This window comes from Microcebus murinus, chromosome 8 (assembly GCF_040939455.1).
Source record: "Microcebus murinus isolate Inina chromosome 8, M.murinus_Inina_mat1.0, whole genome shotgun sequence".
Lineage (NCBI taxonomy): Eukaryota > Metazoa > Chordata > Mammalia > Primates > Cheirogaleidae > Microcebus > Microcebus murinus.
Genome location: NC_134111.1, coordinates 6,534,059 through 6,559,913, shown reverse-complemented (window position 1 = coordinate 6,559,913; position 25,855 = coordinate 6,534,059). Strand labels below are relative to the sequence as shown.

Genomic DNA, 25,855 nt, shown 5'->3' with positions numbered 1-25,855 from the left:
TGGGCATAGTGGTGCATGCCTGTAGCCCCAGCTACTCAAGAGACTGAGGCAGGAGGATTGCTTGAGCCCAGGAGTTTGAGATTTCAGTGAGCTATAATTGAGCCACTGCACTCTAGCCCAGTCAACAGAGTGAGACCCTGTTTCAAAAAAAAGTATGTAACCAGAGAATACTCCATATAGCCAAAGCATCCTTAAACAAAAAGAAGAAATCTGAAGGCATCAATCTACCAAGCTATACTACAAGGCTATTGTAACCAAAATAGCATGATACTGGCACAAGAACAGAGACATAGACCAATGGAACAGGAGCGAAAACCCAGATATAAAGCCATCCTCATATTGTCATCTGATCTTTAACAAAGGAGACAAAAACATACACCAGGGAAAAGAATCCCTATTCAATAAATGGTGCTGGGAAAATTGGATAGGCACATGTAGAAGACTGAAACAGGATCCTTACCTCTCACAAAAATCAATGCAGGACAGATAACACACTTGAACCTAAGGAATGAAAACATAAGAATTTTAGAAGAAAATGTTGGACAAACTCTTGTAGACACCGGCTAGGTAAAGAATTTATGATAAAGACCTCCAAAGCATTCATAGCAAAAACAAAAATAAATAAACGAGACCCAATCAAATTAAAAATCTTCTGCACAGCCAAAGAAATTATCATTAGAGCAAACAGACAGTCTCCAGAACGGAAGAAAATAGGCACATGCTACATATCTGATAAAGGGCTGATAACAAGAATCTGTATGAAACTCAGGAAAATTGGCAAGAAAAAAAAAACACCATTAAAAAGTAAGCAAAGAACATGGACAGAAACTTTTCAAAAGAAGACAGGCTAATGGTCAACACACATATGAAAAATTTCTCAACATCTCTAATCATCAGGGAAGTGCAAATCAAAACCACCATGAGATATCACTTATCCCCAGTGAGAATGGCTTTTATCAAAAAGTCCCCAAACAACAAATGTTGGCATGGATATGGACAGATAGGAACACTCATATATTGCTGGTAGAACTGCAAACTAGTACAACCTCTATGGAAAGTAATATGGACATACCTCAAAGAGATACAAGTAGAACTGCCATTTGATCCAGCAATCCTACTACTGGGTATTTACCTGAAGGAAAAAAAACCACATTCTATAAAAAAGACATCTGCACTACAATGTTTATAGCAGCACAATTCACAGTTGCAAGGATGTAGAAACAACCCAAGTGCCCATGAATACATAAGTGGATTAATAAAATGTGGTATATGTATACCATGGAGTACTACTCATCCAGAAAAAAATAATGGTGAACCAGCACCTCTTGTATTATCCTGGATGGAGCCGGAGCCCATTATTCTAAGTGAAGTATCACAAGAATGGAAAAAACAAACAACACACATACTCACCATCAAATTGGAACTAATAGGTCAACACTTATGTATACATATGGAAGTAACATTCATAGGGTGTCAGGAAGATGGGAGGGGAGAAGGGGATAGGTATATTCACACCTAATGCAGCTCTGACTCTGGTGGTACAAAGACAATTTATGTAACCAAAGTGTTTGTACCCCTGTAATATTCTGAAAATTAAAAAGAAAAAAAAAAGTAGAAGAACAAAACAGCCTTACAAACTGGGCAGCAATAGGCTGAGTGGAAAGAAAGAGTAGACTCAGAATAATTTTGTGTTTATTGGAAATGTAAAATCTCCCCCTTTGTTAAAATCTCCCTGTTGGTTTTGAGAAGCTGAGAAAAGCAGAAAGGATTGGGGATTGTGAGCATGTTGGGGAGGACAGAGTTATCTGACAAGCTGTGCTCAGAATCCCTGCTCAGATGCCTGCTTCCCATGACTTCCTGCCTTGCTAATTTTCTGGGCTTCTATACACATTGTTTTTGTTTTTGTTTTTTTTTTTTATTTTCTGTTAGAGAATTATCTCAAATAGCTGATTTACTTTGACTATGTTTGAGTCCTGGGTGCCAAGTGTTCTAAACATCCTGGATCTCACTTTCCTCAAATATATAACAGGGAAATGCTATTTACTTCCCAGGAGATGGCATATGCGTTAAAGTAGGCTAAGCTGCGGCATCAAATAGATTCCAATGTGCAATGGCTTAAACACAATAGGTGTTTAGCTCTCATTCATGTTATAGGTAGGGCAGGTTTTCAAATAGGCAGGTGCTCTCCTCCATGGGCTGATGCAGGGATCCAGGATCTTTCCATGGTCTGGTTCTGTCACAACCTAGAAACTTGTCAACTGCACCCATCAGTGGTAGACAAGGAGAGCAAGTAGGAAAGAGGCCTGGAAGTGGCACATCTTATTCCCGCTCACATTGTTATTGGAGATAGCTTGGCCACATGGCCATCACTGTAAAAGTACAGAAAGCTAAAATATGCCATTGAGCCGCATACCCACTGCAATTCTATTACTGTAGAAGGAAGAGAGAACAAATGTCAGTGGATATCAGCAGTATCTGCCACTGTGTTCATGTCTTGCAAAACGAACAACACATTCCACAGAGGGTGCTGAGCACATTCTCTTCTTTTGCTTTACTGCCTTTGAATCCTTACTTAGAAAGGATAAAGAAAAAAGTTATCAAACAAAAGCTACTAAGGACTAGCTCTACTAGAAGAAAGGCAACCGCATCTTGTAGGAGGTGCCATATGAGCAGAGTAAGACTGGCGTTAATGTCCTCCAGCCCCTTTGTCCGCATGTCCTTCTGGACTGGTCTGCAGGGGCGCTGGGGTTCTGGAAAGCACCCAGTTGCCAAGGAGAGGCTGAACCTCCCAAGGTAGAGGAAAGTAGACTGAAACATCACCAAAATGAATGATCTTCAATGACATAGGTTTAAAGAAAAGAGAATTTATCGATTAGCTCCACTAAACTGAAAATTCAATTAACTCCCAACTTACTGTCCTGAGCAAGATGCTTTACAAAGGGGTTGCTTCTGTGCCACCTGCCCATGGCATGAGTCTGTCTGCAGGAGCTCCCACTCAGGTTTCAAAAGTTTTGTGAAACCCAGGATCAGTAGAAGTGAACATTGACTTTTTTATTCCTATGTGGAATGAAAATGGAAAACTTAGGCCAAAAGTTTTCCAACTAGGTGAGAGCTAATATTGATCTTTGACAAAGTTCAAGACTGGCAATGAAATTCTGGAGCCAAAAGGCTTTTTAAAGTGTGTTAGGATCCTGCTGCATGCATGTAAGTGTACTGACCACTTGTGGATCTGAGAATGTGTCAGATTCCCTCGTGTCTCTGAGATTTGCTTTACGCTGTTTCCTCTGCCCGGGTTGACCATCACTCAACCTTCCTCTTTTTACCTGGGACGCGCTTCACTTGCCCGGGGTTTCAACTCTACCATTGCTGTCTTTAGAAGGCCTCCCTGATCCCCTCCTGAGGCATTCTGCCCTCTGTGCTCCCATAGTTTACCTCTCTCTAGAGTTTCTTTCACCTCACATCACATGTTTTTGTCAACATCTCTCCCTGTCATCAGCACCCAGCATGCTCCTGGTGTGCGGTGAACATCCACTGAATAACCGAATGCTAGCCCCCAAGACACAGCAGCGTCCTTCATCTTTGAGTCCACAGCACAGTGTCTGGCCATGGCAAGTTCTTAGTACATCTCTGAAGAGAGAAAAGAGAGGAGGGAATGTAAGAAGAGCAAGAGAACGAAGGAAAGGAAGAAAGAACGCAAGGAAGGAGTTATCGGTCAGAAAGGATGTGAGGCTAATTTGTACATATCTACAACCAAAAGCTAAAGTTGTCAGAACAGAAACAAATAAAACAAATTTCATTAGGAAATTCGTAAGATGGAAGCCATAATGACCAGGGAGAGGAGAAGCATGGAAGATACAGCTTTGGAATGAGTCTTAAACAATTAGAAAGGTTTAGCTGGATGAAAAGTGTGAGGGGATTAAGAACAGAGGCAGGGAAGAGGAGGGCTCATTGTGGGGTAGAGGTGCCGTAGTTGAACACCGCTTCGTGTCTCTTTGACGGTAGGAAGCTGCAACTATGTGAGACCTGACTACGCTCTCTCTGATCCTGTTCCAGGAACTGGCGGTTGGTCTCCAGCAGACTCCAATGCTCAGCAGTGGCTCCAGATGGACCTGGGAAACAGAGTGGAGATTACAGCAGTGGCCACGCAGGGAAGATACGGAAGCTCTGACTGGGTGACAAGTTATAGCCTGATGTTCAGTGACACAGGACGCAACTGGAAACAGTACAAGCAGGAAGACAGCATCTGGGTAGGACATCTTTTCTCTTCCAATGAATAAAACTGAGATGTTCTAATGATAATCATGAACACTGCTGTCATTTTCTTATACCCAGATTGTTGGTAGTTTAATAACTGTTGAGTGCCCATTAGAAATAATTAGACCATGTATAAGTCCTATCCCCAGCATGGCTCCAGTTCCTAGGAAACTTAGGATGTCTGTTGCAAAGAGTTTAGTGTGTTCTTTCTTTTATGGCAACTTGAATAATTCACTGACTGAGCCTCAGTTTCTCCATCTGTAAAAACAAACGTGGAGAAATACACAACCAAAGTTTGATTGTTAACGAGATTATATTGATTTACTAGGTACTTATTTACTTATTTATTTGTTCATTATGTTCCAAGCACTTTGCATATTTTGCAACAATTCAACTAGCTCACTTATGTCACTTGACCAAAGTTTCCCAATTTGTGAATCTTGGCATGAGAACCTGTAGTCTGGTCTGTCTGTAAAGCCACAGTGCTGAGACAGCCTCTATCCAAGATTTGAAGATAATTGAAAAAGTTGAAAGTACTAAGCAAATATAAAATTTAGAACTATTATGTCATTATAAACAATCTTTAGCTTGGGAGTGAAGGAAAATTTGCTCCAAATTGTAAAAAAGAACTTTCCTTCCCCATCCCAGCCCCATACTGTATAGATGAAAAGCTGTCAGTAAATTATTAAATGAGGGAAGGGAAAAGGACAGGAAGATAGGCAAAGTGGCCTTATGCACTGAATAAAATAATCTGGTGATTTAAATTACTTTTATTTATTTATTTAATTGTTTTTATTTATTTATTTTTAATTTCAGAATATTATGGGGGTACAAACATTTTGGTTACATATACTGCCTTTGCCTCACATGAGCCAGAGCTACAAGCATGCCCTTCCCCCATACAGTGTGCTCTGCACCCATTAGTTGTGAGTCTACCCACTCGCCATCATCCCCCTCCCCATCCCCTTCCACCCCCATCATCCCCCTCCCACTTGACCGGCACCCAATGAATATTACTATCATGTGAGCACCTTAGTGTTGGTCAGTTAGTACCAATTTGATGGTGAGTACATGTGGTGCTTGTTTTTCCATTCTTGTGATTCTTCGCTTCAAAGGATGGGCCTATCCAGGATAATATAAGAGGTGCTGAATCACCATTGTTTTTTGTAGTTGAGTAGTGTTTCATGGTATGCTTATACCACATTTTATTAATCCACTCATGTATTGGTGGACACTTGGGCTGTTTCCACATCTTTGAAATTGTTAATTGTGCTGCCAAAAACATTTGAGTGTAGATGTCTTTACTATAGAATGTCTTTTTTTCCTTGAGTAGATGCCTAGTAGTGGGATTGCTGGATCAAATGGTATTTCTATTTTTAGCTCTTTGAGATATCTCCAAATTACTTTCCACAGGGTTTGTACTAATTTGCAGTCCTATCAGCAGTAGATGAGTGTTCCTATCTCTCCACATCCACACCAGCATTTTTTGTTTTGGGACTTTTCAATAAAGGCCATTCTCACTAGAGTTAGGTGATATCTCACTGGGGGGTTGATTTGCATTTCCCTAATGGTTACAGTTGTTGAGCACTTTTTTTGTTTGCTGGCCAATAGTCTGTTTTCTTTTGAAAAGTTTCTGTTCATATCCCTTGGCAACTTTTTGATGGGGTTGTTTGAATTTTTTTCTTGTTAATTTTCTTAAGTTTTGTATAAATTCTTGATATCGGCCATTTATCAGATGTGTATCATGCAAATATTTTCTCCCATTCTGTAGGCTGTCCATTTACTCTAATGATAGTGTCCTTAGCTGTGCAGAAGCTTTTGAATTTGATTGGGTCCCATTTATTTATTTTTTTGTCACTGCTGTGATTCCTTTGAGGTGTTTCTATATAGATTATTTGCCTAGGCCAATGTCTATAACAGTTTTCCAAACATTTTCTTCTAGAATTCTTAAGGTTTCATGTCTTAGGTTTAAGTCTGTTATCAATCATGATTTTATTTTTGTGAGAGGTGAATTGGAGATCCAGTTTCAATCTTCTGCATGTGGTTATCCAGTTTCCCCAGCACCATTTATTGAATAGAGATTCTTTTCCCACTGTATTTTTGTCCACGTTGTCAAAGATTAGATGACAATATGAGAATAGTTTTATATCTGGGTTCTCACTCCTGTTCCAAAGGTCTGTATCTCTGTTCTTGTGCAAATTTCATGCTGTTTTGGTTACTATATCCTTGTAGTAAAGCTTGAAGTCTGGTAAACTGATGCCTCCCTATTTGTTCTTTTTGTTTAAAATTGCTTTGGCCATACGAGATCTTTTCTGGTTCTATACGAAGCATAGAATTATTTTTTCTAGATATGTGGAACCATTCCTGTTTAGAACTGGAATGAGACAAGGTTGCCCACTTCTATTCAACACAGTGCTGGAAGTTCTTGCCAGAGCAATCAGACAAGACAGGGGAATTAAAGGTGTCCAGATAGGGGCAGAAGAGGTCAAACTTTCACTCTCTGCTGATGATATGCTATTATATCTAGAAAATCCCAAGGAATCAATCTGCAGACTGCTGGAATTGATACATGAATTAAGTAAAGTCTCAGGATACATAATCAATGCATACAAATCATTAGCATTCATATATGCAAATAACAGACAAGCTGAAAATCAAATCAAAGATGCAACACCTTCCACAGTAGAATCAAAGAAAATCAAGTATTTAGGAATGTGTTTAATGAAGGAGGGGAGAGGCCTATATAGGGAGAACTACAAAACACTGAGAAAAGAGATTGCGGCAGCTATAAACAGATAGAAACCATGCTCATGGATTGGCAAAATCAACATTGTTAAAATGTCCATACTACCTGAAGTGATCCACAGAATTACTACAATCCCTATTAAAATATATTACTTTAATTTAGGAAAAACATCACCAATTTTTTAAATCCAAACATACATAAAATATGATGATTTGACAATTGATATCATATTCTTTTCTTCTCAGAATCTCACTCCTTAAATCAATGCCAATTACAATTTTACATTGCTCTTTGCACATGTATATTTCTGTGTTGGCCCCACTTAACTGAAAAAAAAAATACTTTTATTTTATGTACTCACTGTTAATTGTTAATTGCCTACCCATCAGTTGGTTTTCTAACTGCAAATAGTAGTAATTGAGGATCAAGAAGAGTTATGGCAGACTGAACCTTGAGAATATTATTATTGCCACCTTTATTTTAGGTCACTTTAATATTAGTAGAGGTTATAGGTTTTCTTCATTTCAGAAATAGTCTTTTGAAGACTATTTCACTTTTTTTTTCTCAATTTTGAAGCCTCCATAAATTTGTAAAGGTTTTCATTTTGTTTGGTTTTTTGTTTGAAATGAGAAATAACTATACTTTCCATTTTGAGAAACAATTTTAAGATTTTATGTTAACTTTAAAGGGACAAATAAGATATGGGATTATTTGTTTTCTCTGGCATTTTCAATCAGAACTGGTTGTTTTTCAAATTGAGTTGCAGGTTTGAGTTATTTTGTCTAAATATTTTTTTTTTTTAAACCAAGTTTCATTTTCTTCAGAACTAAATGACCTGATTTCAGCCTACCCTCTGGATCAGGATGTATTTCAAGGGATGACAATTTCTCTGGGTTTGTGGGTGGAAGGAAAAAAGCCTCTTTTACCTCCCTGCCCTTGTTGGTTTACCTGTTTCCAAATGATTCCAAGCTCCTTAAAGGCAAGGCTCTCTCTTATGTACACAAGCCGCTGTGCCTGATATTACTGGACACAGGGCAGAAACTAATTTTGAAGTGGTTATTAAAAGAACTGCAGAATTACTAAAGTGCCCAGAATTGGGGGTGGAGGAAGAAAATTATCCTCATCTCCAGCCTCACACCCCAAACAGCCTTGACCTTGCTGGGCCAGTAGAAGATGCTGGCAGTAGAGAAGGAAAAGCAGGGACCTCCCTGTGCTGCAAGGCAGTAAATTCTAGCCACAGCCTCCCCAGAGTGCTCGCAATGCCCGCAGGGCACTTAGGAGGGAGGCAGCTTTAGGATGTGCTTGTCAGCTGCAAATACTGGGAGAAGAAGTGATTTGAGGCAGCATCATTGCAACTCCCAGTTTAAAGGGTAAAATACAGTGAGGTTAGGTAGGCGCATCATGATAAGTCATGTACAGTAACTAGGCTTAAAGCTAAAAAAATAGATGTCCACCTATATTGATATTAAGGAAACTAACAGTTACTGAACACCTATTGCAAACCACATTTGTATTCAAATGTAATTCTATATATACAAAAAACATCATTCTGTAAACGCTGATTTATAGAATTCAGTATTAATATTTCCATAAACAAGAGACTTGAAGCTCAAAGAGACCCACACTCGCAAGCTCACACAACCAGGAATGGGTGGTTCGATAGTTCACAAGTAAGATTTACATGTACTTGATTGCAAAACTGTGCTTTCTAGTTCTCCTTTACTACACTTGACTTTTTTTTTAAATTTTCACAAAATTGATTTATTTTTCTCATCTTAAATGATAACTTTGTCAGACCCATTCTTTAAGAATAATATTAAAGCTTATTGTTTAATTCATTTGTTGCTAAATATAAAAACGTGGTGGCACCAATAATACCTACCTTTATTTCTAAATGTTGTAAATAGTGCTCAAACTCCCTGAAATTGTCTAGGCCTTCAGGGTATTTTACCAAGACTTTATATAAATATATAAAATCTGCCTTGTGGCTAATATTCATTGTTACTTTTATCAGATTATGTTGTTTGATGAAATAGATTACTTTGAGTGATTTTCTTTTTGAGTTTGATTTTTAATTTCAAATTAGAAATAAGACTATGGATTCAACAGAGTTAAGCCTTATAAGCAAGACAAGAGCAATGGCCAAACATGAGATTCTTATAAAATTGTCTAAATTTTTCTGTTTAACTTTTCAGAAAAAGTCAATACCTAAAGACATCAATATCAAATATTAGCCTAAGGATGGTGTGTAAAGAAAGGAATAGAGAATCTCTTGAATGCATACTATCACCTGGTCTTTTGCAGATTCTCAATTTTTAGATGATATGGACTTTGTAATGCTTTTTAAAGTTGATTTACCAAGCAGTATAAACACATTCTGTGGGTGAGACAGTACTCAAGAGATTCATTTTATTTTTAAAAGTTTTCTTCTGAACAAGAATCCTAAAAAGATCTCTTTCTAATGTATAGTAGCAAATCTTCATGCCCTAAAAATCCAATTTGGAGAGTTTCTGGGCTGGCACTGAGTGGAATGTTCATGAGAGAGGCCACCAAGCAGCCGCTTAGTGATGCGTCATGATTTATGAACAAGCCGGAGTCCCTTGCTTCACTAAATAATCAAGCATGAAGGTGTCTCAGGGACAAACTCAGCAACAATTTTTAGAATCTTAGCAGATCCCCAAACTCTTCCCGATTGGTATGCAGACATAAGGAAGCAACACAAATCGTAAAATTGCAACTGTGAGCAGCAATCCACTTGGTAAAGTGAATTAACTTATTTGGAAGAAAAGGACTTCTTAATTAAATCCACGCAGACCAAGTCCTGTTACCAGTCATTTCGAAAGGTAAGCCAGAAGAAACAGTGCTTCTGTCACCTCCAGAAATGACCACAGGTGGTGTTCCCTTTCGTCCATTGCACAACCTCCATATTGTCAGTAAGACTGGCCCCTGTCCCAGTCCAGTGTCCCGATGTCCTGAGCTGCTACCAACATGGCTGATTCCAAGCCCCTTCCCTAGCTGATCCTCCCCTCTGAGAATTCTCTACTTTATTAATATTCAATTTACAGTTTTCTATTATAAAAATCATGTTGTCTTTCCCCAAATACATAAGCCATCCAGTTCTTTATTACAGACCCTTTGGCCCTTGTGCACTGTGATGGTCTATGAGTTCCTGTAGCTCTCTGAGGTCTGCCGTAATGTGGAGGGCTTGCGTTTGCTATGCAGCAGTTTCCTCACATAGAGGTCAATTGAAACGATGGATTATACATTTTGGTCATCAGTTTCCTGATTTCATCCTTGAGCGACTTCCAAATTCTCTGGGAGATACTCTCTGATCCTCATGATTTATACACATTTATTCTGCCAATTTGGCCTAAACATCCTGAGTATTGATCACTGTTTGATATAGTATTTTAAGCCTAGCAATTTCAGAAAACAATTTGAGAGTGAGAATCTCATTACCATCAACATACATCTTTTAAGCTCTCGTTACACGCCGAGCACGGTGCTAGGTGCTGGCTTGAGATGTGGTCTCTCCCTTTTCTTAATGGTTGCAGAACCATTAAGGAGACGAGTAAATGACACAGCAATACAGCATGCGTGTATGCGGGTAGTGCTGACGGCAGTTTGCAGGCACAAAGCTGTCAGGGAGGGTGCGCCTGGCAGTTGTGAGTGGGAGAGACTTGGATGAGTTGAACAGGCAGGGGCCATGTTTAAGTTCCCTTGGCTTCTCAGCAACCACAGAGTGCTATGTGCCTAATAAAAACTCAATAAATGTAGGCTGAGAAGAGAAATGGTAGCAAGAAAGGTGCATTCCTAGCAGGAGTAACACCATACAGCCTGGGAAGGAATATGTGTAAGTTGTATTTGGGACACAAGGAGTTAATAAATTTAGACACAAGGTTTTTCTAGTCAGTGATATTATACAAGGTAAATCTGAAGAGAGAGACTGAATGGAGATTGCAGACTACGAGCACCACCATGTCTTCTTTAGTTAGTATGTCTTTATTTGTTAGCCACTTCAACAAATAATGTTTGTTAACACTTTTCTGTTTAAACATTTTTGTGTTGTTGAATAGTAAAAACTACATATAGGAACATGATATGAAATGCATTTCTCAGGATATTTTTAATAGTTCTCTCCTTTGTTCTCTTACACTCATATACTTATAAGCTTTTAATATAGATATTAATGTCATAGTTGGCCATTGTTAAAAACTCAAGAACTTAGCATGCCCCAAATCCTGCTGCTGATTGAATGGAGATCACCAATGTAAAAGCAAGTTATTGCCATGGAACAGACCCAGGAAAGTAAGGGGTAAAGGGAAATGCAGAGGCTTTTGATTACAGTCAGGCTTCAGCTGCACCACCAGTTGCTTGTAAGACCTTGAAAATGCCACTTTGTAGTGGATCATTCTTCCACCATGGCAGGCATTTGTCTAGGATCTTCCAGCCCCATTGAATCCATTTCCCCCACACTTCCTTGCTCAGACCCCTGAGTTTATTGGCTACCCTATGGGTTACAATGGGAAATACATGGGAATCAAGCTTGGGCTTCACTATGCAGCCAGCTTAGAACAGTCAACGAAAGGCTCTGAAGCTCAATGTCTCCCTTGCATCATCCCAGCGGTCTGCCCCAAGGTCTTTTGTTGTTCCTAGATGCTCTTGTCACTGAATGAAGCTCTGCAAAAAAGGGCACAGGAAACACCTGGCCAATCAGTGTTGTGAAAGCAACAGCTGGTCTTCCTCCAGCTCCAGCAGGTTCCCCCAGCCCTCTGGCTCCACACTTAGCCCTTGAAGGGTCCTTGCTGATGTCCATCTGTTTTCCCTCCTTGGCGCTAGAATTTGCTGAGATGTTTCGGAGAACTTCCCAACATGGGGTCTAGCCTCTTTAAGGAGTAAACACACTCCCACATTTACACATGTGACATTGAAACACATCACATGGACAGGGAGTCAACATGCAGTCTTCACAATTAATATTCATGTGGACACCTTCCCGGGGAGAGCAGATGTTCGCAGTCCCCTACAAACTGGTTGCATTTGTAATGGGATAGGATCCAGCAGCTGATATCAAAGTAAGGAGGATGATCTGCTTAAAATTAATTCTCCTAAATCCACTGCTATTAAATTAATCTTATTGTTAAGGTACTTAATGATTTACAGTAACCTCAACTTATAATTATATTTTCAATATACAATTTGTTAGGTTTTGGAGACACCCACCTTAGATTAGGAGAAATCAAAGTTAATATTTCAACTGTGACACATAGCAAAGCAGTAGGGCTTTTTTCTAAATGTAAATATATTGAATTATGTTACTAGGTATAATGACTGAGAAGGAAGAGATCTTTTTAAGTATACTTTATTCATTTAGTTTTTAGCCACCATATACAAATTTTGTTTGTGTTTTACCATCATTCTTATTTTCTTACATGGATTATCTCAGCTTCAAAGTCTGACAGAGATTCTGTGACTCTGATAGATGATTAAAACCCTAGAAGATTCAGTTTCCTACTTTAAAAGTGGCTGTAATAAGGGCACTTAACTCATGTGAAGGAGAGATTCCCCAAAATGAGCATGCATCAAAATGTCCCACAGGACTTGCTAGAACGTAGCTTGCTGGGCCCCACCTGTATAACTTAACAAGTAGGTTTTCAGTAGGGCTGAGAATTTGCATTTATAACATAATCCCAGATATTGCTAGTGCCACTTGTTGGGAACCACACTTTGATAACCACTGTATGAACTTTAAACACACTAAAGCATGCAAGAAACTTTAGTGCTAAAAAAAAAAATAAATAAATAAGAGATTTGATTATCCTTAAAGGTAGGTGCATGTGATGTACCTGGTGAAGACACCCAGAGAACACTGGCTCTCAAGTTTCCTTCTTTTGAGCTTTGTGTACAAAAAAGAAAGCAAGTTAAATATGTCAGCCTCTTTTTATGTTTTTTAATAAACTAAATGCTCAGTGGAGAGGGTACACTCTCCTTGCAGTTGCAGGCGAAGATGGTTACCCAAGCAGGCTCATTAAAGCAATTAGCCCAGAATGCTGGCAGCAGACAGAGGAGCTGGAAAAGAGCCTGGGGAGTCACTGACGCCTAAGAAAAAGGACTCTAGGCCCAAATCTGGGCCCCAGGTGCCTACTTGGCTCTAGCCAGATGGAAAGATTCCAGGCCTGGCAGGGGCCTCAACGAAAGTCTCTCAAGTATTTTTTACACTTACAAAATAGGTGCGATGCGCACCACCTGGGAGTAGGACTGCTTGATGTTTTGGTAAGGCGGGGTGGGGGTGGGGGTGGGGGTGGGCGTGGGGAGGAATGGCAAGGGTAATATATGTAACCCTAACAATATTTATACCTCCATAATATGAAAAAATAAAAAATTAAAAAAAATTCAAAGGAAAGCAGGCATCAGTGAGTTTATTATTATAGATAACAAGTGACATTAAGCAGAAAAGCATAAGATGGTAACCACAAGTTTCCATTACCGTTGAGTATGGCTTCCAGTTTTGTGGGCCTTAATGTTAATTTCAAATAAAGGTAACTGATTATGGTGGACGATCATGTAATGCTAATACAAGTAGAGAGTGCAAGCAAAACTGGCGTGTGAGCACGAGTTGATCTCGCATTTTCCGTCTGGGACCAGCGGCAGTTGTTCATGGAGGAGAGCAACCTTTCCGTCACCGTGTAAGCAAATGGCCACAGCAGCTCTTGGAATTGCAGAGAGAGGAGATGAATGATTCCACTAAGTTTGTCTAGCACCATAGACTTGCCTGGAAAATAATTCTCTAATTTAGTGACTCAAGCATTTTTTAGAAATGAATTCACTATCTCATAGGAAAAGAGAAAAGTGACTTACTTTTTTTCCCTTACGGTATTGGAGTCATAAGAAGTGGGCTGGAGTGTTTTGAACTGAATGCCATAGGTGCTTTTTTTGTGTGTGGGAAGAGAGATGTACTTGCCAAAATCTCTCCCAAAGAATCATGAACCTCTAACATCTTGTCATATCTGGTTATAATTTAGCGTATCAAGCATCTGCTAGTCACATTCTGCATGCACTAAATTCAGGTGGCTTCAAGAGTAGAATGTAGAAATATCCCATCAGAGGTAAGATAAATGCACAGACAGGTACACAATGAAAGACTATGCACAGATGGGCACGGAGGAAGACATGAAGTTTCTGACTTGTTAGTAGAATAAGTGCTATGAATTTTTCCCCCAGAATCTATTGTGATTTTATAATGATTTAGCCACATTTTTGTCCTATCCGTCTCTATTTATGGCGCACTGCAGTAATTGATGGCCAGCGTTGCACTAACAGACTGTAACACGGAAAAGAAAAGAACTGATGAAATAAGGACCCAGGAGCTAGGCCAGGGACAGGTTGGCATTATGTGTAACTTGTCAGCTGAGTGTGTGTGGTACCTTCCTTGAATATGGAGGAATCTGAGTGTAGAGGAGAGGAAGGAACATGCTGTGCAGGTATAAGTGACCATGATTCATACATGTTCATCTGAGGGGTGGACACTCTCTGCCTTAGGTTTCCCTGTCTGGACATCCCCCATGTCTCTTCCATCTAGTGCATAGCCTACAAAGTCTATGTTGTGTTCCAGACATTGTGTTTATGTGAGTGCTGTAAGTATGTAAGAATTGTAACATGCATAGGTTTATACAGAGGGAAAACCAAGCCATAGCCTCAGAGGGGCATCCTAAGCCCCCTTGATAAACAGATAAGGGAAGAGCCTGTGCTTGCCCAGGAAGCTCTGCCTGGGGCCTTAGCTCCCCTCCCATCAAGCCAGTTCCCCCCGCCCCACTCATACTCAGGAATACTGCAGCTGCACTGCTGGCGTCTCTGTGCACAGGCAAATGCACGTCAGTGACCCACAGGCGATGACCCTCCATTCTACAAAGCGGCGTCCCAGCCATTTTCCGTCTGAGACATCTCTTGGGAGAGGCAGCTGCTCGGGATCCCTGGGTGGGGATTCTAATTTATCTCTGATGCCTCCTTCACACGCCCCTCCCGCAGTCCACGTAAAGTGTTGAGTTCTCTCCTTGAGATGAATTTGTCACTTAATGAATAATTTCTGAAACAATTAAATGACAACTCAGTAAATGGCTTTGTCAATTTTGTGTAATGGAAAGCCAAATTATCATGTTAGAAAATGCAAAATATTTCTTTTTATAACATTGTAGAGAAGTTTTAAAAGTAATATCACCGTTAAAAAAATTTTTTGAGGTATTTAAGTTTGAAAAATCATTAAGAATATCTTATAAACCTTTTTCTTTTCTGGAAACTTGAAACCTTACAAATGGCTTTATGTAAATGTAAGCCTGTAACTAAAAACTCTGATGATTTTAGAATGTGACTTTATTTTTTAAGGTAAAGTTGATATATTATCTTAATATATATATCCATATGCATATATACACAATATACATATTTATTAGTATTAAAACATATATGTATTGTAGATTTAAATTATGTGCATTTATATTGATAGATTTAAATACAGTAAGTTCTTACTTAGTGTCATCAATAGGTTCTTGGAAACTGCGACTTTATGAGAAACTAAGAATAGTCAGTCCTCATTATAGTTTCCTTCAAGGTTCTCTCAATGAGGAAAAGAAGTTGCTTTTGTCATACTTTTTACTTAAAATTGCAGTTTCTAGGAACCTATTGATAACATTGAGGACTTACTGGTATACATATTTGTGTGTGCATTTGTATACTGTAGGTGCCTTTGAGGACTCACGCATTTGCATTTATATACATTTAAATAAATTTAAGTGAATATATATGTGGTGTATATACATATATATACATATATACCTTTAAATTTCAATGTGTTTCATCTTGACTTTTCCTTAACTCTAAATTCTGATCAACCTCTTTACTTTTTATAGTTATTAGAGGATTTAGAAAATTTTTGCTCTACTTCTTTTATGTTAAAATCTTGATCTTGGAATTAGCTATCAATAATAGTAACATGACTTCTCCTAAATCACTGTGAAGTTGTGTTGCTAGATGCCGACATTTTACTGGAATGCAGGAAACAAAGAAACAAACATAGTGCTTTGTATCTGCCCCACCCTTGCCCTCCTGGGCATTGACTAAGTCCAGAGATCAGTAATTCTGAGTCGTGCTATAGGACATAATCTGGACATTTAACAGTGGAGGTGACATCAACTTTGTTAATCAGGGACAACACAATTTCACGAATTAGTTCCTATCCACATGAAATTGATGTTAATACGGACATGTGGAGTTTGGTCTACCTATGAATCAAAGGTGCTATGTGATGAGATTGCAGATGGGACTTTTGTTGCCATTTATTTATTTGTTTTGTTTGTTTGTTTTATGAATCCATCTTTTAAGTACATTAGAAACAATGGCACTAGTCACTACCATGAGCCACATGTGTGCTGTCAGCTTTTATACACTCAGCCCTACAGAGGAGAGATTATCCCAACTGAAAGATGAGGCCACAGGGTTACCGGTACTAATTATGAGCCAAGCATCATGGTGGGTAGCAGGGCTGAGATTTGAAAATGGCGCCTCTGAACTCGAAGCCCTGTCCTTCCCACTACGCAAGGCTCATTCATAATAAATTATGATAAAATAATAAAAACATTGCCTACTTGCAAATACAGATATGCCAGTTGTTTTGCTTTAAAAAGTAACAATCACGATTCTTTGAGGCAATCACACTTCGCTTTCTCTAATCAGCATGAACCCCAGATGAAGGGACATAATAAGGATTTGTTGAATGTATTGTTTGGTGGTTCAATGACTTGTGTGATTTCCTTATTTAAATAAGAAGAAAGAAGCTAAAGAAAATAATGCATTTTAGAAATAATTGGGCACTACTTATCAGAGTACTTGTTGGACTGGATACTAATAATGATAGTAGACTCTGAATTAATTTGTTTTTTCCAGTTAGAAGTAGCTGTGTTTATCTGACAGTGTATACAGTGCTGTTGGTAACCTGTAACTATACTCCCTGGATTTAGATAAGAAGATGATGGGGAAGGAGGATTTTTGATTCAAACTGGATCAGGATTATATTGCTTCATTTGAGTCTCTTTTAATTTAAGTGTACTTAATAAAAGTCTCCTTTATGAACAGATTTGGTGCATGAACTTTGGATTTAGGCAAATCTGAGCTTGAATCCCTGCCACTTACTAATAATGTCACCCTGAGCAGCAGTTTATGTCTCTGAACCTTAGAGTTCACATCTGTAAAATGTTTATAAAACGTACATCCCAACGATATAAGAATTCATTGAGGTGATTTGTGTACACCTCCAATGTCCCTGGCATATAATAAGTACTTTCATATAGCAATATTTGAATCCTTATTTAAAGAAATTGTGAATGTTGACCAAGACTTTGCCAGAATCCCAAAGGGCACCTTTCTTTCTTCAAACGTAAGGTGCTAAGTACCTTCAAAATAACCACGCTCGAGCTTCCAGACATATTGATCTAGGACGGTGGCATTTGCAAATTCCCGAGGCCATGGCATGCAGACGCCTGCTGGCAGGAGACTGCTGAGCCTCCGAGCCTCCGTGGCTGCTGAGGAGTGGGCATTCCCCTGTCGGGGTGATGCTGCTCAAATTGCTCCCGGGAGGGATGGAGCATCTACCATGCTCATAGGTGGGCACGGGTTACTAAGTAACAGGACAGAAAATGTAAGTGGGTCTGTAAACAAGGCAACCCACCTGGAGGGCTAAGAATTTAGCACTGACCAGACCTTAAGCCACTGACATTTTGTTTAAGTCAGTTCCTAGGAAAATCATTTGAGCGTAGCTTTCAAATAAAAACTGGGAACTTGGTTGAGGATGGGCTGCTATGTCAGGCATCTTGCTGGAGGCCAAGAACCTCAGGAACCACTTAGCAACATCTCATCTCGCAACGCTGAAGAGCAGCAGAGCGATTGTGCATCGTTTCAGATGGGCTCGCTAGCCAGTCAAAACGGCCCAGTCAGAATTCTGGCCTTTGGCTGATTTCCAGAAGTATAAGCTTGTTTTGCAATTTCTTTGACTGCTGATATAGATTCCTTAACCTCCTTTGACTAAATAAAGATATTATCCAAGAAAAATTCCCATGTAAGCAAACATATTGTTACCCCAAGGCTCAAGTGGCAGCAGATTTTGGACAAAGATGTAGGCGATAAGTCCCGGAGAAAGGATGCAAGGTGGCAAGGAGGGGCCAGGGAAGTAACAGATTCTGGACCTAGAAAGGTCTGGGAGGTCTTTAAGGTACCGAATTCATAATCATCCTGATCTGCCAAGACTTAAAGAACTTTTCAAGAGAGCCCACCAAGTACAAGTAACATAAGATTTGAAGTGAGGAATCTATGTCCCAGTTCTGACCCTTTCCTTATTGCTGTGTGCATTTTCAAAGCCACTTAATCTCTCTGAGCCTGTAAGGCTGTATCTTATTCAAATGCATGTACCCAATCCAAGCACACAGTAGGTACTCAGTAAATGCTGGCTTTGAATAATTTAATGCTGCCTTATTTTCAACAAATATTAGCTAGTCAGGTATTGTGACTAATCACAAGATTGAGTGTTGGAAACAATACATACCACAGCCTCTGGCATCCTCAGTTTGGTTGAAAATGATAGAAACACAGATGTGTACTGGGGACACAAGAGACAGGCTAGACAGTGTACAGGCGGATGCATCTTCTGGCTTTGCTCGGGAAGATATCTTGCCTACACCTACTGTTCCAGTGTGATAACTAATGGAACCAGTTTTCACTATCAAATATTTCTTGGTCGAGTTAAATTATATCATCAGTGTCCTTCTAGGGGCTATCGATTCAAAGTGAACAAATTTTAACTGAGAAAGAAAACTAAGGAAATGCAGAACTTTGGGTGTGGTGACTAGAGGCTGGGTAATGGCATTAGCTGACGTTGGATGATCTTTACTCCAGTGTTAATTCAGGAGATGATGAGGGTTTTTTTTTTGTTGTCTTTTTTTTTTTTTTTTTTTTTTAAACTTTTAAGTTAAAGTTTGATGAAAGGACAACACATGGATAGAAATTTGGTTGTAAGCCTCCGTGGTTTTTCAAGTTCATAGCCTTTGGAAATTTACAAGACATCAGAGTGTCCAATAATGCAGTAAGTACAGAAACCCTAATTGCTAAGGGGTCCCTGCAAGGGGCTTGTGACAACAATCAAGGAAGGAACTTACGTGTCTCAATTGATTTTCATCAAAGACAAAATTAGTCTATTTGGGGGAAAGATGCCTACTAGAATGTGGATCAGGAAAAATAAGAGAATGCACTTAGAATGTACAATAAGAGAATGTATTAAAGCTTTGAAGAAACAAAGTCACTTTTCTTCTCAATGGAAGCGTATGTAGGATAAAACCCTCTTCTTCTGGTCACTTTTTAACTTGCGCACAAATAGACTTGTAGTAGAGGCTTGAAGAGTGTCCTCGAGACACAAAATCCATGTGCATCCAGAACCTCAGAGTGACTTTACTTGGAAACAGGACCTTTGTAATGCAAGGTAGTTAAGGATCTCGAGATGAAGTCATCCTGCAATCACGGCAGGCTTTAAATCCAATGACTCGTGTCCGTATCAAAAGAGGAAAAGACAGAGTCACACAGGAAAGTGCATATAAGGAAGGGCAGAGACTGGAGTGGCGCATCCACAAACCACGCAAAGACTGCCGAGAGCACCAGAGCGAGGAAGAGGAGGGGAAGGTTCCTCTTCCCTTGAACCTTCAGAGAACTTGTGGCCCTACTGGTGCTCTGCTTGTGGACGTCTGGCCTCCTGAAGTATGAGAAACTACTTGTGTTTTAAGCCACACTGTTTGTGTTAATAATTTATGGCAACCCTAGGAAACAAGTACATTTTGTGTATTAATTAGTTTATGGCCTCAACTATACTCCACACATCACTGTAATCTCCTCTGCTGGAGTGTGCACTGCACATGCCAGACTGTGTACAACAACTCGTATTCCTCCAGGGCTCCTGGCACAGTGCCACCTCTGGTTCAAAACATCCGTAACTGCACGTGCTGTCATGCTTCTGCCTCATCAGGCCTTTGCTTATAGGTTTGCAGTAACACCTTCACCTGGAATGCTCCTTCAGTCCCCTGTACCCTCTCAGCCCACACATCTCCACCTCCGGAAATTCTCTCTCATCGTATAAGATCCAGTTCAAACATAATCCCAGGCCACAACCACACTTCTCCTGATTCAGTTACTTCAGATCAAAGTGATTTTTTACACATCTGTGTTCCCTTTCTACTTTATTGGGGCATCTCTTAGGACTTGGAGAATTCTTCTCTGTATTTACTTGTAGTTTCTCCAAATGTGGCTCCATGTGAGCTAGTCTGTCCATGAAACTGAATAAAGCAATTTTGGAAAACAAAGACCAGCCTGATTTTTACCTCCATCTCTCTACTCTGCCTTCTCGAAGTAAATGTTTGATAGTAATTTGTTGACTATTTGCCCTGGCTGTCTCATTCCACAGTGATAAAACTGAAATGTTCTCTAAAATTACTTTTCCATCATTATAAATTTGACTTGAAAGCCATGCAGTTGATGCATTCGCTGGGGATTATCTTTTGCCCGTAGCTCATTAAAGCTGTCCTCATATAGAACAAATATGCATAGGGACAACTAAACACTAGCCCCGAGTGAGAAAGTGACCCATGCGAATGGCCTGGTGTGACAAAAATACCCACAGCAATACAGACCATAGAGCGACTCTCTGGGTGGCTACGCATCTGGGGTGTGGCCCACGAATGAGTTGATGTGCAGAAAGCAGACAGAGTCGCCAGGGGAGAGAAGAGGTGGCAATACCTCATTAATTGGTTCCCAGAAAACAATTTTTAAAGTTTAGCTACATAGAAATGCCCCCAGAACATGCTCTTTTTTACATGACCAGAGATGATCTGACAGGCATTTCAAAACACTAATTGTTGGATCGATGACACTGCTGAGGAAAGAGGGCTCATTACACCCAATTTGGAAGACTGTGAATATGTTGCATAGATGGGTTATGAGGTTGCATTTGGGCAATAGGGCTGGACAAATGCAAGATGACATTCGAGTGCCCCATTGGCCGACTTAGACATTCAGTATGTTCTCTCAGCCTTCATTATTGGAAGACTGCAAATAATACTGCAGGTCTAAAAGTACAAGTTCGAATTGGGGCCAGCTGTGTGCTATGTTAGAGGAAGAGGTTGGCCCTCTGGCTTATACTCAGTACCCAGGAAGATACAGAATGGGACTGTGCTATCATGGTGCTCTACAAAAAAAGGAATTGCTAGACAAAAAGTAACATCTTGGCCAAGATGTCCTAATGGTTGCCTTCTAAGAGTCACATTCCTTCCTACAATAATGCATCAGCGATCATGTGACATCAAACGCCCTTGACTAATTTAAAATGTGTACACCAATAACCAGTAAAACTCCCAAACAGCACAGCTTCATATGCTTCATAGTAGGAAACATTTTGGATGAGACAGATAAATTCTTAGCTTTAAAAGGAAAAGTTAGTTTATTCACAGCTAGAATAAGAGCTATATTACTGAAATCACAACAGCACCCAATGCAAAACACCTGGAATCCCTTGTCCGCAGATGTGACCGCAGGTAAATATATCCATACCATCCACGTAAACGCACGAGTATGGAGTGCAATGCTCACATCTTAAATAACTTTGACAAACAACCATATTTACTGAACAATTATTCCCTTTCAATGTGTCATTTTAAAAATTCTATCTTTTTATTTATTTTATTTTTTGTGAAAATGTATCCCAAATATTGTAATAAAATTAGAAAGGGCAAGGAGTTCAATGTATCAGAAATTCCTTTACAGCAATTTAAAAAATGAAACAATCATTTTGAAAAGCAACACAGGTCGGAATTAATGCTAGCCCACATCAGGGAGGGCCATTTTGTCCGACAGTTCAGTTAGTCTCCTAATGAAAGAGGAGTTAGTTTCCTGTGTTGGAACTCATTTAAATATAGAGGTCTCTAAAATGCAGACATCCTCCCTGCAGAAAGCCCTACAATGAAGTCCTCCCTACCTGGACTCCCAGCACTCTCCCCTCCCAGTAGAATTAATCACTTCTGTGTTTTCCTGCTGCTGCCCCATGAACAGGACATATAGCACTCTATTTTAATAATCTTTTTCTTTCTTTCCTTCCTCCCCAAAAGAGAGAGCTCTGAGAGAAGGCAGGACTGCAGCCTATGTAAAAGTCTCAATAATGATTGATGATAATGATGGCAAAAACAAGTAGCAGCAGCTGCATGGATAGCATTTCCCCATTTCCCCATCCCTGCCCCAAACACAAATCCAGCTCATTATGTCCCAAACTTGCAGCCTCCAGGTGGGTGGCCGTGGGAGGGCTCCTTCCCCAGAGATGTCCCACCTGCGTGCCGCCTGCTGCAGTGTCTGCGCTGTGACCAGGCCACTCTGTACTTGTGAGCTGCAGGCAAGCTGCTATTTCTGCAGTGGCAATTCCTTCTCTCCTGGCTGTCAAAAATGGAGGCTGCTCAGGTACCAGTCCTCATGTTCTGTAATAAGAGGGGAAACAATGCTGTATATGTAGCTAAAGGGGTGCAGTTTCAACCCAAACAGGATTTTTATTTTTTACTTGAAATGATCAGAGAAGCATGCGTGGATTGAACAAGTGCAACCCTTAGTTTCATTATGATTATTGTAGCTACTTATCAGTTATTTATAACCCACCCCATTCTAAGCAGGAGTACGTTTTTTTTTTCTTTTAAAGGTATATAATAGAAAAGCATGAAATAACTCAATGAGCAAATAATAGAAAAGAAGCAACAATTGTATGCAAATAAAATAAATCCAGTGTGAGGCTAATACAAGAGATTAGATTGAATTCCTAATATGTTTTCCAGTGACAGTGTAATCTTTGCTAACATTGCTATCGCACACTGAAATACCAACATCACTCTACAAACTGAAGAAAAGACAGAAAAATTAGCAATTTGTTCCCCTGGTCCCCTTTTACTTCTAAGTACTAATAAGATTATCAAACTTGCTAGATACTTTGCAGGTCGTTGAAAAGACTCTGTTTTTTAGAGGGAGGATAGCATGGGATTCTTCCTGTCGCCTTCTGGGAAGCACCAGTGTGGGGGGCCACTCTGCACCAGCCGAGGGGGTCTGGGATGCCCAGACCAGGAGGAGGCAGAGCCGGAGGAAGCAGGCGGGGCAGGGGGCTGGCTCTGTCAGGTAAACCCCTCCTGCAAGAAGAGGTTTCACCTGGACTGAAGTCCCTGGTTTTTAAAATTTTCAGAACATGAATCATATGAATTTATCTCATGCACTACTAGTAGATACATGCTTAAGGGTCCCTAGGATAAAATTCAAAGACTACCTTTTGCCTCTTACCAAAATAATAAATGGTTTCATGACCAAACTGTCTCGGTGACCCTGGTCAATTTTTCAATGATCACACTTGATTTAGAGACTCGATGCTCTCTACTGACTCTCTTTTGTATATGAGAAGTATATCCAAAGTCTCACTGAAGGGGCACAGTGACACCAGAGAGAGCAAGGAGAATAAATCCACAGAGCCCTGGCTTGAGTGCCAGCTTCACCACAGCTGAACCTCAGGGCCCACGGCCCAGTTGTCTTCCATCTTCCCTGCTCATCCTTTTCCTCTATGAAATGCAAATAACACTGTCTCTCATGTCAGATCACAAGGGGATTGGAGGTAAGGTATATAAGTTGTCTGTTGCATGATAGGTGATTATCAAAAGCTGTGCATCATTAGCTACTTGAGCCTTACATGAATTCATTCTGCCACATAGAGGAAGACATTTTCAACCCGTACATGCCAGAGAGATGGAAATCAGACTCCCCTTGGGAACTTTCTGGATCCCCAAACCATAGGTGTTGATAAGAGACTTCTGAGTTGATTAACAAAGTGAGTCCATTTCTACCATGTAAACATTTGAGCCTATTCTTGTACATAACAAGAATAATTGGGCTCTTCCTATAGAACAACACAGAAATTGTCCTCTGGTTGAGAGTCTTTGAGTAAATAATGCAATGCCCAATTCTACACAAACAGACAGACAAGCACCTCCTCCCCCAATTACCATGGCAAATATCAGGGTCAGGTTCCAAGACACCAGAACTCAGACAACTAGTCCTTGTGAGGCCACATGCACATGGACAGCCAGAGGGTCAGCCCAGTCAGGATTCCTCAGTGAAACTCTAGAATCAGATATCTGAGAGATGCAATATCAACACCACTGCCAAAAGGCCAGAAGCGAAACTGAAATGTAGCTTGTCAGTTGGAGAGCTCAGGCTCGCGTGGGGTGGCATGGAATAAGACCAAGTCTGGTCCAGGGTGGAAGGTTCCTGGCTGGTCTCCAAACATCTGCGGTGGTTTCTTTAGCTACTCAAATGCCAGAGGCAGAGCAGACCATCAGAAAGGCACAGGCAGCCCTCGTCGCTCTTGTTAATTTATCTGCATTCATCATCACACTGGAGCCTGCCTGTGCTTGCGCGTGTGCGCGGGTGCACGCATGCACGTGCAGCACGTGCGCCTGTGTGTGTGCAGGCCGGGGTGCACTCCCATGTAAGGATCCCATCCTTCTCCGGAGTGACCGTGCTTTGTGCCGACGGCCACAAGGAGCGCCAGTGACATGGCCTTCCTGAAAGATGCCCAGGCGACAGTCCTCGCAGTAGACAGCGTTGCTAGAGGACTCAGGGCCCTTCTCACTTAAGGTGCTTTAGTGGGAAACATGTAAACTCAGTGTTTTAGCAATGTAGGTTTTCAGGCAAGGACGAGGACAACACGGCAGCCTCTCTCCCACCGTCCGTTCTCGCGTCAGCACTGAAGGCCGTGAGCAAACCCCCACCACCTTGCCACCTGGAATCCCGTGCTCGAGAAGTGCAGCTTTCCTGGGCAGCTCATCAACGCTCTCCCGCCTTGTCCCGTAGTGCCCATTTCACCTTCCGCCTCCGCTGAGGTCCACGTGACGGGGGTGCCCGCGGCAGCTCTGCTTCTGCTAATAACGGCCGCCGGCTACTCTAATGCGGTCATTACCCCCCTCCTGAGCGTGGGGCAAACCGCCACTTCAACGTCGTTGCTTCTGTCCAGATCCATCACTTTCCTTCAGACCAGCCATTCCTCAGAGCCCAAAAAACTCTACCTAAAAAGGAGGACTTTTGGCTGCGCTTTCTGGAAGCATTCGGAGACGACAGCGTGAGGGTGCTGAGGGCAGCGTGCCTGACAGAGGCTGCAGCAGGGTAGGCAAGGGAGAAGGCCCTCGGCAAGGTTTCGAGATGCAGGGAATGAAACGAATTCGTGGGTAAAGGATCCCGATGTGGAATCGTAGCCGGTGCTGTGTGTGTGCACTCCGGCTTATCTAGGTGACAGAGGGCCGGCCTGGGAGCTGGGGACCTGTCTTCTGCTCCAGCGGCCTAGCTACACTACACAAAATTAATGGGCCTTCACGTTTCCATGTGCAGCATGAGAATGGTAAAAAGCACAGTCAGTCAGTTGGGTTAGGGGTCAGTGCAAAGTTAAAGCTCCAAGCAGATGATCCAGTTGCCACAAGCAGACAAACCTCTCCTCAGTCCCCACTGCGAGCCATGCCTGCAAGTCCCGCCTCGCGGTCCCAGGTGGAGCTCCCACCCACTAGCTCTGTGCCTTTGAGCAAGCTGCTTAATCTCAACAAACTTAGTCTCTTCACGTATAAGATTGATATATGAAGCCTTATTCCTCTAGCCTCCCATGTGGTAAGGGCCCAACCAGTGGCCGTTGATGCTACGTTTGTCTACAGAATGGGATGAAAGTTCGAGATATCTTACACCTTAGTGACCCAACATCATCACGCCTGCTAT

General features: G+C 40.9%; 1 protein-coding gene across 1 annotated transcript in view; it reads left to right on the top strand.

Moving 5' to 3' along the window:
• CNTNAP5 (contactin associated protein family member 5) overlaps positions 1–25,855 on the top strand; it is a 772,432-nt gene that overhangs the window by 184,051 nt on the left and 562,526 nt on the right. The window contains exon 3 of the mRNA XM_012755965.3: positions 4,054–4,247. Coding sequence (XP_012611419.2) covers positions 4,054–4,247 — 194 coding nt within the window. The remainder of the gene's footprint in view (positions 1–4,053; positions 4,248–25,855) is intronic.